Here is a 14,557-nt window from a genome sequence, read left to right on the forward strand (position 1 = left end):
TTAAATTCTGCACTCAGTTTACGCTTCTGTTACAGAAACTACAAATGTTCAGAATTTAAATCGCCATCAACGGTTCGAAGACAGTACCGGCCTAACAGAATGTAATATGCGTTACAAATAACATAAGAAAAAAGATATCGTTGTAACAATAATCTTCTGTATATAAAAAAAAAAATGCTGTTCGTTAGTATCGCTAAAACTCGAGAACGGCTGGACCGATTTGGCTAATTTTGCTTGAATTATTTTTAGAAGTCCAGAGAAGGTTTAAAAGGTAGCTAAATATGAAAATACTCGGAATTAAATAGAAATAACAATTTTGTTTTTTCTTTGATGTGTCCCCCGTCGGAAGGATTCCTTTTGTTTGTTTTAAGTTTATTTTATACAAAAGTTTAGGTCCTTTATTTACCGATTGAAGCACTACGAAGTCTGCCGGGTCGGCTAGTATCCAATAAATAACAAAAAATAAGACGGGTTTATATTATTAGTTATATTATATGGCTTAAAATTAATACACATATTTCTGCCGTGTAGCACTAATGCGTTTCGGTTTGAAGGGTGGGGCAGACGGTGTAACTATACTGAGACCTTAGAACTAATATCTCAAGGTGGGTGGCGGCATTTACGTTGTAGCTGTCTATGGGCTTCAGTACACACTTAACACCGCCGTGAGCTCGTCCACCTATCAATACAATAATATAGATATAAATATGTATGTATAATTTTATAAAATACGGAATTTTAGTTTTCTCGTTGCATCGGAGGCCGTCGCGGCAACCCTGCACCCGTATTCGCTGGCGCGTCAATAAAATTCCGACACTCTCACCCCTGTTTACACTTTAACGATATATTCTTGCGAACGTTTTCCATCTCTAAACAACGTTATGTATGCTAATAACTGTTAATGGTTATTATTTGTGTGGGCACGAAAATATGCCGGGAAATAGCACCGTATAGCACCAGTAATCAGCTATTCTGCTATTTTATATGGTATTCAGTTCGTTATTATGGTAGGTATATTAATCTGTTATATTTCGTTATAATATTACGTTTTGGTATTACGTGTGCACAAGTAATAATATAACAAAAAGGATGGATTGCTTCCGTTCCTTGTTTTGATAAGTGACTTTTTTTTTTGTCCTACCTAAGCTGATAGCCTTGAGAGGCTATTTCAGCGTAACCGTGGCTAGTAGGTGAGCTCACGGGGCTCAAACCTGACGACGATGCTAACACGAACAAGAGCCGTGCTTCGCAGAATCTACCACCGGATCGGAAACGCGACCCACTGAGAAGATCCGGCGAGAAACTCAGTGGGCAGTGTCTGAGAGTTAATTTACTCGTCAAGCCCTTCGTCGCAAGCGACGGGTTCGACGAGAACGGTGACCGGTGCTTGAAGTACCTAGAAGCACCGTTAGTGGATCGGGAGGATCCGAGATGACGTGTTTTGGGCGACGTCGACTGCTTTCCATTCTGTCCGCAGGATCGGGAATGAGATAAGTGACATTTTCTCACTGTTTACCTCAAAAACGAACTTAACAAATCGCCAGCTTGAGACTGCGAATGAACTATTACTCGTGTATTATTCAGTATTATATCACTTAATCATCATTTACTATCCATTCTCTGTATTAGAAATATGCTGGAATTCATGTACGTACTTAGGTAAGATATTCATTTAAATTCTGTGCCAAATGAAAAGACCATTTTGTTCTAGGAAAACTTTTTCATATTCGTAGATTTCCTATAAAACTTATCGCACCTTCAGAATTGAAGTGACTTAATCCAAAATTATTATTTTTTCGTAAACTCCAAAAATGTATTTGAAGAATTGTAATTTTTCAGTTTTGATTTTAATACTTTAAGCCTTAAAGCGATTGATTTTAAAAGTGACGGAAAGTGTACTTTGTCCTTTTCTAAACAAAATTTAAATTTCATTTTTAATCTAAAATAAATAAATACATTTGTAAACTAATAGAATACATGTTTATTAGTCGTTCAAAGTATAAAACACATTTCCTGAAAAATTTTAGTTATGCCACTTCAATTCTAAAGGTGCGTTATGATCCGAACACTATCGACAAAAAAACGGCAAAATCACGCATTTTCTGTAATAATATAAATAATAATAATATTGCCTTTTATTCAGATCCATATTACAATTAAATGACTAAAATTAAATATAATATATAAAACTTAAATTTTATTTAAACCTTAATCTAGCCTATTATTTGAATTTTTCTTATTTTCTGCAGATCTGTTTGCCAATCGACAAAGGCCTCCTCCAACCTTTTCCACTCATGTCTTTCTTGAGCCACTCTGTTCCATGTGACGCCTGCCACTTGTCGTATGTCGTCATCCCATCTTTTTTGCGGTCTACCTTTTTTCCTTTTACTTTCTCTAGGATACCATTGTGTCACAACTTTGCTCCATTTATCTTTACCTCTAACCATATGCCCTGCCCAACGACATTTAAGCCTTCTAATTTTGCGCCCTATATCTATTACCTTTGTTTTGTTTCTTATTATACGGTTACTCAGTCGGTCTGACTTTTTCACGTTCATCATGCTCCTCTCCATTGCGCGTTGGCATGATGCAAGCTTGCTAATCGTGTTTTGTGATAAAGCCCATGTTTGACTGCCGTACATGAGAACTGGTAGTACGCAAGTATTAAATAGTTTGCTTTTAATGTTCATATGAATATTTTTGTCCTTCATAATTTCTTTCAAGCCCCAGTACCTTCTCCAGCCATTAGTTATTCTTCTTTCAACTTCTTTGAGCACCGGATTATCATCTGTTATTAGCTGTCCCAAGTAAATATATTCATCGGTGTAATCAATTTGGTTGTTTCCTAAGTTTATGGGAATTCTCTCTCCGTTTGTCATTATTTTTGTTTTTTCCAGGTTCAGTTTTAACCCTACCTTCTCGCTCTCCGTTGATAATTCGTTTATCATTCTTGTGATGTCTTCCGAGAATTTTGCAAACAACACAATATCATCTGCGAATCTCAAGTGAGTCAATGAGACACCGTCTACATTGATACCGAGATTTTCCCAATTTAGAGCTCTGAATATGGATTCTAGTACCGCCGAGAATATTTTTGGTGACAGGGGATCTCCTTGTCGTACGCCTTTGCCTACTCTGAAAGGTTCACCTTTCTTTTCTAATTGTATTCTCGCAGTATTCTGGCTGTAAACATTTTTTATTAACCGGATGTATTTGTGTTCAATTCCTTGTTCTTTTAATGACTCCCTTACCTTTTCATGAAACAAAGAATCGAATGCTTTGCTATAATCAATAAATGCGATATAGTAGGTGCATTGGTGTTCTTTATACTTCTCCATTACTTGGCGTACTACATGAATGTGGTCGATCGTTGAATAGCCTTTACGAAATCCCGCCTGCTCGATGGGTTGGTGTTCGTCTAATATTTTTTCAATCCGATTAAGTATGACCTTGGCGAATACCTTGTATATGTTGGACATAAGGATAATAGGGCGGTAGTTGCCAATGTCATATTTGTCTCCTTTCTTATATAGAAGTAAAATATTTGATTCTGTCCATTGCCGTGGGATAATTTCGGTTTTTAATATCTCATTAAACATGTCGGTGTTATAATTTCATTACTTTCTTTTATACTATATATATATTTTTGCTATCTATATCTATATCTATACTAATATTATAAAGAGGAAAGATTTGTTTGTTTGTTTGTTTCGAATAGGCTCCGAAACTACTGGACCGATTTGAAAAATTATTTTTCCATTAGAAGCCGACATTGTCCCTGATGAACATAGGCTACTTTTTTTTATTTATTTTTTATTTTATTTTTTTGGTTTCATGTGTGTTTTAATGTTTCCGAAGCGAAGCGAGGGCGGGTCGCTAGTACTTAATATAATAAAGAGGAAAGATTTGTTTATTTCTTTGTATTGAATAGGCACCGAAAATACTGAACCGATTTGAAAAATTCTTTCACTGTTTGAAAGCTACACTATGTCTGAGTGACATAGGCTATAATAATTTTTGAATAAAAATTAGGGATCCTTACTAAAACTCCAATAATGTAACCCAAGGTGTAAAAAAATTACCTAAAATATCCTTTACATCGCGTACCCTGCGAAAACTATTGATGATAGAATAAAGTAATGTACTACGACTTTGTAGAACACATTATTATTTACAAAAAGTGTCGCGACAGCATATGTCTAACTATTATAGTTATGCCGCAATAAGTGTTATCTTATTTAAAAAAATAAAACAACGTCAAATATCGTTTAAATTTTTGTTAGAGACCCGAGCGGAGCCGGAGCGGGCCGCTTGTCATACTCGTACATAAACACACAAAAGGATTTACGGCTAGAAGGATCGTAGATGGTAATAGTTATTCGTCGTACTAAACTATCCAATAAAAAAGCAAATAGGGGTAATCAAATATAGCGATACGCGCTGTAATCCGACCATTGTTTGAGTGTACATACGTGTTTTAATATTTACCATATCTCAGCTTGGAAGTGGTCACGTGGGACGCGGAGTGTGCGAAGTCTTAACTTGGCTGGTTTATGTGGCGCTTATATCAATATTGCAGGGTTTCACAGTTGGACTGAGTGAGAAACTGATGGCGATTTGATGTTGATTTTTTAATAAGCATTTTTTTTTTGTTTGCTTCTTTTTTTTCTGCATTTATGTTTTAGTTAGATAACGCTGAATCGATTTTATTTGTGATGAATAACCGAAAATACCTACCTGTATTTATACGTACCCGTCCGCTTCACTGGGCATTTAAAATTAACATTATTATTTCTCACCCCCACAAAGATTCTCATCATTAACGCCCCCGCAACCGATGTAGGGAGTCCAACACTCATATAAATATTAACCTATCTATTAAGTACATGTATTTTCTACATGGATACCAAGTTTCAAGTCAATCGAATGCATGTTTCAGTAGTTATAACGGAACATCCGTAGATTTATATATTAGTATAGATTCTGTAGACCTGACAGTGAGTGACAGTGAGTAATGCTAATCAAATCGCTGAATACCGCTAAAATTGAAGCCCTAAGGCCGGGTTCACACGATATTGTCCTGCACGTTTTCATTGTATTCGTTATTTTAACTTACAATCGCCCTGGTGTTCATACGATACACTTTCATTCGTGTAAAAACGAACGTGTGAATGAGAAAGAGCTATACCATGCGCCATTGCAACGTTAAAGTTCATTCGATTTGCTTGACAAGTCCGTTGAGTATTCGTTTAAACGCATAAGCGATGTACGATTTTTTGCAGTACAAACGTATGTTTACAGAACCATACATGTGTATGGTTCTGTAAACAGTGTATGAGCCACTATTAATTCGATAAAACGTATGCTGCAAATGCAACGTGTAGGACAATGCCGTGTGAACCCAGCCTAAGATAACGAGATTATTATTATTATATTTTTTTTTATTGCTTTGATGGGTGGACGAGCTCACAGTCCACCTGGTGTTAAGTGGTTACTGGAGCCCATTGACATTTACAATGTAAATGCGCCACCCATCTTGAGATATAAGTTCTAGGGTTTCAAGTATAGTTACAACGGCTGCACTACCTTTCAAACCAAAACGCATTACTGCTTTACGGCAGAAATAGGCAGGGCGGTGGTACCTATCGGCGCGGACTCACAAGAGGTCCTGCCACCAGTAATTACGCAAATCATAATTTTGCGGGTTTGATTTTTATTACACGATGTTATTCCTTCACCGTGGAAGTCAATCGTGAATATTTGCTTAGTACGTATTTCATTAGAAAAATTGGTTGGGATTCGAACACCGATGCATCGCTCAACACGAATGCACTGGAGGTCTTATCCTTTAGGCCACGACGACTTCATAAATACATATTTTTTAAAAAACGTCATATTTTATTTTTAGATGTTGTTTCACTTTGTGAGCTCAGATTCGATTTAAAACACGCTACGACTCTTGGCTTGCACCGCACCGCAACAGCACTCGTTATCTTCCAGTGCGTTTACAGAGATTGCTGCAAATCTACTGATTGCGGCCTGAAACCATTGATACAGGCATTAGCCCTGTAATCTGCCGGCCGCGTTGCCTTTGTTTTTGTAAATTTACCTCCGCCGACTGTTATCGCGGCTGCGAGTGTGCGATCTCCTGTTTACGGAGCCTGTCCTGTTTATCTAGTTCTTCATAGATTGTTTATTGAAGAATTTACGCGCCGCTACAGCTGTTTTATTGTTTTAGATCACGCTCTTAATGCTCTTTGCATTGGTAGGTTAATTTACAAAAAAAAGCGTTAGGTGTTCCTGATTTTTTTATATAATAAAAAACTAAATTAAACTTTTCGTAAACATCATTTTTATTAAAAATACTGAATCTTTTGACATCTAATATATAAAATTCTCGTGTCACAGTTTTCGTTGCCATACTCCTCCGAAACGACTTGACCGATTTTGATGATTTTTTTTGTGCTTATCCGGTATCTATGAGAATCGGCCAACATCTATTTTTCATCCCCCTAAATGTTAGGGGTAGTCCACCCCTAATTTTTTTTATTTATATTTTAGACTAAATTTTTAATTTCTATTTTTTTATGATACAGCATACAAAAATACATACAATCCTCAATTTTCACCCTTCTACGATCAACCCCTATTTTTTATTTGTTAATTATAAACTTTAATTTTTTTGGCAAGATTTTCATTTTGTTTTGTCATGATTTAAAATAAAAAAAAAATCTTATTACTCTCAATTTTCACTCTTATACAATCAACCCCTATTTTTCCATCCCGATTAATATTTTTTTTATTCTATGCACATATCCGCAATAAGGTTGCAAGATGGCAATCAAATATTATAATTTTAGTACGATAAATTCTTATTCAGAGTTTATAATTTCAAGTTCCTTTAGTTATGTTTTTTTTTAAATTGAATTTGATCTCCCGCCCTCGCCGGTCGACTACTGATCAACTATCAATCGATCAGCTATCCCCGCCAGGTGTCACCACTCATCCAGCAAACATCACGTAGTAGGGATGAGGACGAAGCCGGTCTCCTGTCTTACTTACTCACTATACATCATAGATTATACACTTAATATATTTGAGAGCTATACAATACTATAAATTTTTCAGCCATGTCTTTTTGGTTTTATTTGTGTATCAATAGTATGTTCAGTAGGTCTGAGAATCGGCTACTATCTATTTTTTCATACCCCTAAGTGAAAAAGGTTGTCCACCCCAAACATTTATTTTTTATTTAATTTTTTTTGGATATTTTTTTTGTTTATAATGAGGTATTAAATGGTTAAATGGGTTTTTTTTTTCTACAGTGGAATTTCCCTAGAAATCTTATTTAAGGCAACACAACGTTTGCCGGGTCAGCTAGTAAAATATAAATCTATAAAATAATTTTCTTTTACTTAAGAACAATTCACGATTGATAGATACTAACACAATCTAATCTAGTTACCTATAAAATTCAGATTCAGAATTAAATTGATTGATTTGATTTGATTTGATTTGAAATACAATATAAGTCAGTTACAACTGGTCTGATTTTAGGTAGACTCTTGTAACACAATTCAAGTTGCTACATCATATTTATTTATTTATTCAGTCGCACCAACAAAGTGATCATCAATACAAAACATTGACAAATTGACAAAAGTTCATGGCAGATGTCACCTCAATATAGGTGCAATCGACAGTGCGTTAACAACAAAAATTAAAAGATTATATAACTAAGATTTGATTACATTTGATTGATTGCTTTAAGATTAATTTATATTTCATTGGGAAATGATATCTCAAAGAGCATGGCGGAGGAAACGGTCCGGTGCAACTATTGTAGCTGTGGTCGTCCACGGTGGTACGATAATAGTAATGAATATCGAGAGAATACAAGAAAATTACAACAAGCACTTAATTTTAATAAAAAAATGTTACCCAAAATTGAATCCGAACAAAAAAGTCGTCTACATGTTTTAATTAACATCGCTTGCTTTGAACATCAAAAGAATATTCCTCAAGCATTTTAGACTCGTTATAATTATATTAATTGTATTTATATTTAGTGATTTATCTTGTAGTTTTCGTTTTCTTTAGTTATATTTACTTAGACCATGAAAATTTTATATGAAATTTTGTATGTTTGGTTCTATCTAAGCGATTTGATTAAAATTTCTCACACAGATAAGTTATTATGAATTTGATTTACAAATAGGTTTATTTATGTATAACAAGACCCGAGTAACGTCTTGAATCTGCTATAATAAATATGCCTGTTTCTTTGTTTGTTCGTGAATGATTGTATTTGTTAATCTACAAAACAACTGTTGGTTATGTTATTGTCTAATTAATATATAAACTAACAATGGTTTTGTAACTCTTTATCCTGGGTAAATGCAATGTGTTTCATTCTTTCTGAATTACAAATTTAACGCAGGTCATACCGCGGTGAACATCTAGTAAAATAGTAAAATTTAAATGAAATAGATTTAATGTTATTGATTGTGCGCTCTGGGGTACTTACATATTTATTTATATTTTTGCTAACATTATAGTTTCACCAACCCAATAAGTGTTTGCTGATTATTTCAAAGCGAATAAATACTACCTATTTTCGTCCAAAAAATGCCTAAAGTTCTCGCGCATCATCAATAACAATAAATCAAGCATCAGCGATAGACACAACGGAGTTCAATTAACAAGACACGCAGACGCAGAGCACAACTCGAATCTCATATACATCCACTCGACTCGGATAAGTGTTGCTAGTATCGGACAGGTATCATTATGCGGGCATACTTAGCCGGAAGGTAAGGTGGCAACGGGGGGCAGGGGAGGCAGGGGGAGGCAATTTAATTCTGTCCACGTTCTAATAATGACCGTCATAATTCGTTCAAAGTGTCCGGTCTGGGACATTTTCGCCCGAGTCCTCCCCCACTCGATTCCTTTGCATTCTCCTCCTTTCCCCCCTTTAATTCCATTTTCATGCCACCTTGCACACATTTGCGCTTCATCTGTGATGTGTGGGTGTTATAGGATTGTTTTTGTTTTTGTATGATTGTAAAATTGTAATGCGTTGTTTTATTTGCGGTGCATTACCGAAGATTTATTTTGGATTATGAGATTATCTTTGTTAGTATTGTTAATATTGGGTGCGATAGTTCTTGCTGCCGATCCTTGTAGTCTTATATAGCTTTTGCAATTGATAAAAAAAACTGTCAGATAATGCACATTATTATCAAACTCGGGTCTACATATAAATGAAACATCTTTAACACGACAACTATTATAATTAAAACGACCTTTGCCTCCACCTTCGCCACGAGCTGACAACAGAACGCTCGTCTTTGTTTAATTGACAAACGCTAACCGGTTAGTTCAAATCACGTGTTTACCAATATTTACAGCAACAACAAAAAAGTTAACTCACACATTCACGAGTGTAGCGAGTAACGAGTTCCGCCATCTTGATTATTTCGCGTGTGTGCGTGCGTGTACAAAACGAAGCTCTTATCAACACATGTAGCTAATATTAAGCTTGATTTATAATGTTTATATCGTAAATGGATTAGGGAACTGTCCCTTTAGCGTTCTCCCGTTGAAGGGCCTGTAATGTTGTGGGACTATGGAATCGGTGACGTCACGCTTTGTAAATTTGCCTACCTTTTGCCCATAAAAGAAGGGTTGGACATTGTTATTGGAAATTGCATTATAATAAATTGCACTGTAAATGTGTGTACTAAAATTACAGTGCTGTTTTAAGGAGCATTTGCGTTTCTAATCACGAATCTATTTATAGAATTTCGGATATTTTTTATCTTTTAGAAAATCTGGACAAATGCGTTTAGTTGGAGAACAATGTCACCCATCGACAATAATCACGAACTTTCTAGACAGAAATATTCTCGGAATACATATAAATAGTTTTATAAATAATACGCTTATAAAGGAAGTTCACTATCTCAAATTAATTAACCAAAGATTTATCCGTACTACTCTTCTGGTTGAGCGACCTAAAGTTGTATTTGGCTTTTGAAAAGAGCACTCGAAATACCTTCAGATCTTGCACATTCTGTAGCCATATCTTGGTCTTAAATATACGCCGATCACCCTACACCGCGTCAAAGACTTGAAATACGCATATTAAATCTATATATTAATACGTGAAGCAAAAACTTTGTATCCCTTTTTACGAAAATTGCGCGGACGGAGGAGTATGAAATTTTCCACACTTATAGAGAATATAGAGAAGAAGTGCACAATGCTAATATTTTTTTTTAAATAATGCGTAAAAGATACATTAAATCAATAAAGAAAACATTACACACACTACTTACCATGTATTTGACACACACACGCATGCATACTATTTATTGTCAAACTTTTGTTCTTGACGTCTGGTGGTCAACTTGAGAATAGATTAAATATTGTTTGTCTTTATTAATATTTTTTATAGAGTAGCCTTGGCCAAATTTGTGATTATTGAAGTATAAATACAATCATAATAGTTTACAAACTTACAATCTCAATTAATTATAGTCGGATTTCAACTACTGCGGGACCTCTAGTACTAATTAATAATTGAATTTTCTCGATGCATCCTCTAATGTTGTTTTTTATTTGTTTTCAGGTAAGCTCAGCTCACACGGTTGACACACTTTCATCGATAGGTTGGTAAAAAATATATGAGTCATCGAGAAAATGATTTCCATGTTTTAAATATAATGTTGGCTTTACGTCAATCGGTGACTTAGCTCTTGTAATTCGCGTATTTAAGGATACGGGTCATTACGAGTCTTTTTTTCCTACCTATGCTGATAGCCTTGAGAGGTTATTTCAGCTTCACCTTAACGTGTAGGTGAGCTCACGGGGTTCAAGCCGGGAGTGTTGCTAACACTGACCCTAGCAAGAGCAGCATAGCATCTCCTCGACTTCCACCAAACCATATTAAGAGCTCGTATCTCATAGCTTTAGTAGCCGACTTCAATTATTTCTTTAAAGCGTCTATGAATCATAATCATGTTATTTACTGAAGGTTTTGGCGTTGATGAATACGACATCAGATCTTTGGCACTACTATAATAATTTGTACCCACTTAAAAAAAGGAGGTGGTTCTCAATTTGTCTATTTTTTTCTTTACCTTGTTACATTAGAACTTTTTTGTAGGCGAACGATTTTGATGAGTTATTGCATATTATTTGAATGCTAATGCTTCTCATGTAGTACCATTTAAGTTTTCTAAAGATTATAGTTAACCATTATACCTATAGTTTTCGAGTTAACCTTATATGCATATTTAATTAATGCATGTTTTGAAGATACACTCATTTTATTTTGAAGAAGTCTGCTCTTTTATTTTTGTAAAAATTTGTCTTGCAGATAGATGTTCCGAAACTTTATCAGAACTTCCAGCAGTAAACATTTCCTACTGCCGTATATCAGTAGACATCACGTTCCCATCTTGATGCATGAGATTAGAGTCTCGACTGCACCGTATTTACGACTATCGTTCTCTTCAAACTGGCGTTTCGAAAACCAGTATGTGGGTAGCCCTAGCGTCAAGTATGTTCACGAGTGCTAAGTATCCCCTGTTGACAATGTGTTTTTTTTTTTATTCCTTTGATGGTTGGACGAGCTCACAGCCCACTTGGTGTTAAGTGGTTACTGGATCCCATAGACATCCACAACGTAAAGGCGCCACCCACCTTGAGATACAAGTTCTAAGGTCTCAACTATAGTTACAACGGCTGACCCACCCTTCGAACCGAAAAGCATTACTTCTTCACGGCAAAAATAGGCAGGGTGGTGGTACCTACCCGTGCAGACTTACAAGAGGTCCTACCACGAGTAATAGATATAACGGAAGGAAATTTAAAAGAATGCAAAAAGGCGACGTTAAGTTGTTATTGGACCAAAAAAATTATAACCTTAGTGAGTAATTACTGTGGCCTATTACTCCATAATTAATCTTCTTATTAAATTTAAAATAATTTGAAGAAGAATTATGTATCGACGCAGTTTAGTAGCGTGTGCAGTTTGCACATCGCTTGCATTAGCCAGTCGTACATAGCCCACCCGACACGTCAGACACTTGTGACAATATACGGATTAAAATTGGAACTAACTTGTTTTATTAATAAAGGGCAGTTTACACCCTTTCCATTGCATCAGCAACCGTACAAATTATATAAAAGGAGTTTTTTTATTTTTTTATTGCTTAGTTGCGTGGACGAGCTCACAGCCCACCTGGTATTAAGTGGTTACTGGAGCCCATAGACATCTACAATGTAAAATGCGCCACACACCTTCTAAGGTCTCAGACAGTCTCAGTATAGTCACAACGATGTAAAAACCTTAAAAAGAATAAAGAAAATGCATTACAAACGAACCGAACTTCATCAAAAGAACGACAGGAGACATCTCGTCTCCTGAATACAAAGATTGTGGGGGCCGCGGGGGCAGTCGGGAGCCAATGCTCGGGGGTACAAAAAACATTTGCTTCCACTAACGAAACAATCGCAAGCATAATTGATTTTAACGTAGTCTCGACTGCAAATGAAGGGGGGTTATTCTAGTGTGCCTTGATTGTACAGCGTGGTTTGATTGTTTCTAGCGTTTAGATTGTTTATTACAGATTACTTTAAAGTTTTAATTTTATTAAACTCAATAAAATTGTATGGAATAAGGTGAAATGCAACTCTGCATTAAATCTGAAATTTATGTAACGAGTCGCGTCCGATTAGATAACCAATCAGGACGCACAACGCTAATAAAATGGAAACATTTGAACCGCAGGAATCAGTATTCAGCACTTCAAAGAGACTTGCAACAATCCTTATTACCATAATTCGGAATAAATTATTCATACATATTGACCTACCTCACCACGCCCTGAGCGCAACGCCAATAGAGGCGACCGGTTTGGCGATGCGACTTTTTCCGATTACCATATCTGCGTCGGACGATCACCGTCGGACGGCGACCGGCTATCTGCTGCATGCATCGGGTGCGACGAAAGTATCGGGGATATTTAGTAGATCGTGCGCGACCGGTAGCTGGTTTGCGACCGACCTTATTTAGCTTGTTGATGTTTCGACGGTTGTTTGTTTTTGTTAAATGCTCCTCGCTACGTTGATTATTCTCTGTCGAAGTTCGCGGCTAACGAAAGTGAGAAACTATTTATTTGTTTAATGAAATCAAGTATTATTGATCAGAACTTAAAGATACAACACATTGTTCTAAATACCAATGCTTAAACAAAAAATATAATTTGGTATCGTTAGAAAAAAGTAATTGATCGCTCGGCTAGCAATATCTGACGTGCGGCAGTCATGCGTACAGTTAGCATAGTAATAATTTAAATTGGCGAAGAGATTTCTATGGATTTCGGTATTCGTTTCACATCAAGAAGGCCTTTAGCACTCTGTAAGGACATCTGCTCATCAATGCACAAAAACATACTGAGATAATAGCCTACTGAGTTTCTCGCCGGATCTTCTCAGTGGGTCGCGTTTCCGATCCGGTGGTAGATTCTGCGAAGGACTGCTCTTGCTAAGGTCAGTGTTAGCAACACTCCGGTTTGAGCCCCGTGAGCTCACCTACACACGTTAGGGCGAAGCTGAAATAGCCTCTCAATGCTATCAGTATAGGTAGGAAAAAAATGCGACGGAATGAAAACAAACCTCCTTTTTAAAAGTCTACCTCTTAATTTAAACAAAATGCTTCATTTCAGTCACAATAGACTGTATCTTTTATCGTGTAGAAGTTTCATCTAGGAGTTTCTAATATTCACGTCACGAATCGTCTGATTAAATCGCCGAGTCCGCGTTAAAACTTCCTATATGCTTATTGCTTCGTCTCGATTCAATTACTTCAGACTTTAGCTGCATCTCGAACGACTTTGCTTCGGCTACATTTTTTCAAATTATTCAAACTGATCGTTTATACTGCGTATATCTGATGCCAAGAGATTATTTTTAACAAGTTTTTATTGTATTTTTGACTGTAGTAAGAATTTTTCAACTTAATCTCCACCAATTAAAAGATATATGTTTAAATAAATAAAAAGCACACATACGCACCAAGGGTAATGACAATGACATTACTCTGACCTTAAATTCCAGCCAAGGTAACCAGGATAAAATATTGACAATTTTTAATAAATAATCAGGAAAATTTTACACCCGAACTTAATAGGACTCGATGTCCTGTAGCAAGCAGTGACTGATATATACATTTATTTTAATCATTACTAATTCACACACTCCTGAAATTAAAGTATGTCTCATTGTTCTCAGACTACACAACTTTGGTATCTACGAAAATACCGACAATAATAATTTAATACAAAAATACATAATTGAACACCAAAAACAGAAAAACCAAAAAAAGTATTTTCATTTTTGAATGTTGAACTGATTGACGAAGTTAACGGTGCATCTGTTATGTGATTACCTATTATACTACTAATAAATATCTCCTCTGTGGTATGAGGTCGAAAGTCTCAATCCAATTGTACAAAAACTTTTTCAATCAAACTTGGATACAATGCGG

The 14,557-nt window shown here is 35.8% G+C and overlaps 1 protein-coding gene across 4 annotated transcripts in view; it reads left to right on the plus strand.

The window, feature by feature from the left end:
• LOC114241608 (protein tiptop) overlaps window positions 1-14,557 on the plus strand; it is a 367,727-nt gene that overhangs the window by 301,100 nt on the left and 52,070 nt on the right. Inside the window, exon 4 of one of the 4 annotated variants that reach the window (XM_089730106.1) lies at window positions 10,634-10,673. The exons of the other annotated variants lie outside the window; for them this stretch is intronic. Coding sequence (XP_089586232.1) covers window positions 10,634-10,673 — 40 coding nt within the window. The remainder of the gene's footprint in view (window positions 1-10,633; window positions 10,674-14,557) is intronic. 4 annotated transcript variants of the gene reach the window in all.

The sequence above is a fragment of the Bombyx mandarina genome, chromosome 10 (assembly GCF_030267445.1).
Source record: "Bombyx mandarina strain Sakado chromosome 10, ASM3026744v2".
Classification (NCBI taxonomy): Eukaryota; Metazoa; Arthropoda; class Insecta; order Lepidoptera; family Bombycidae; genus Bombyx; species Bombyx mandarina.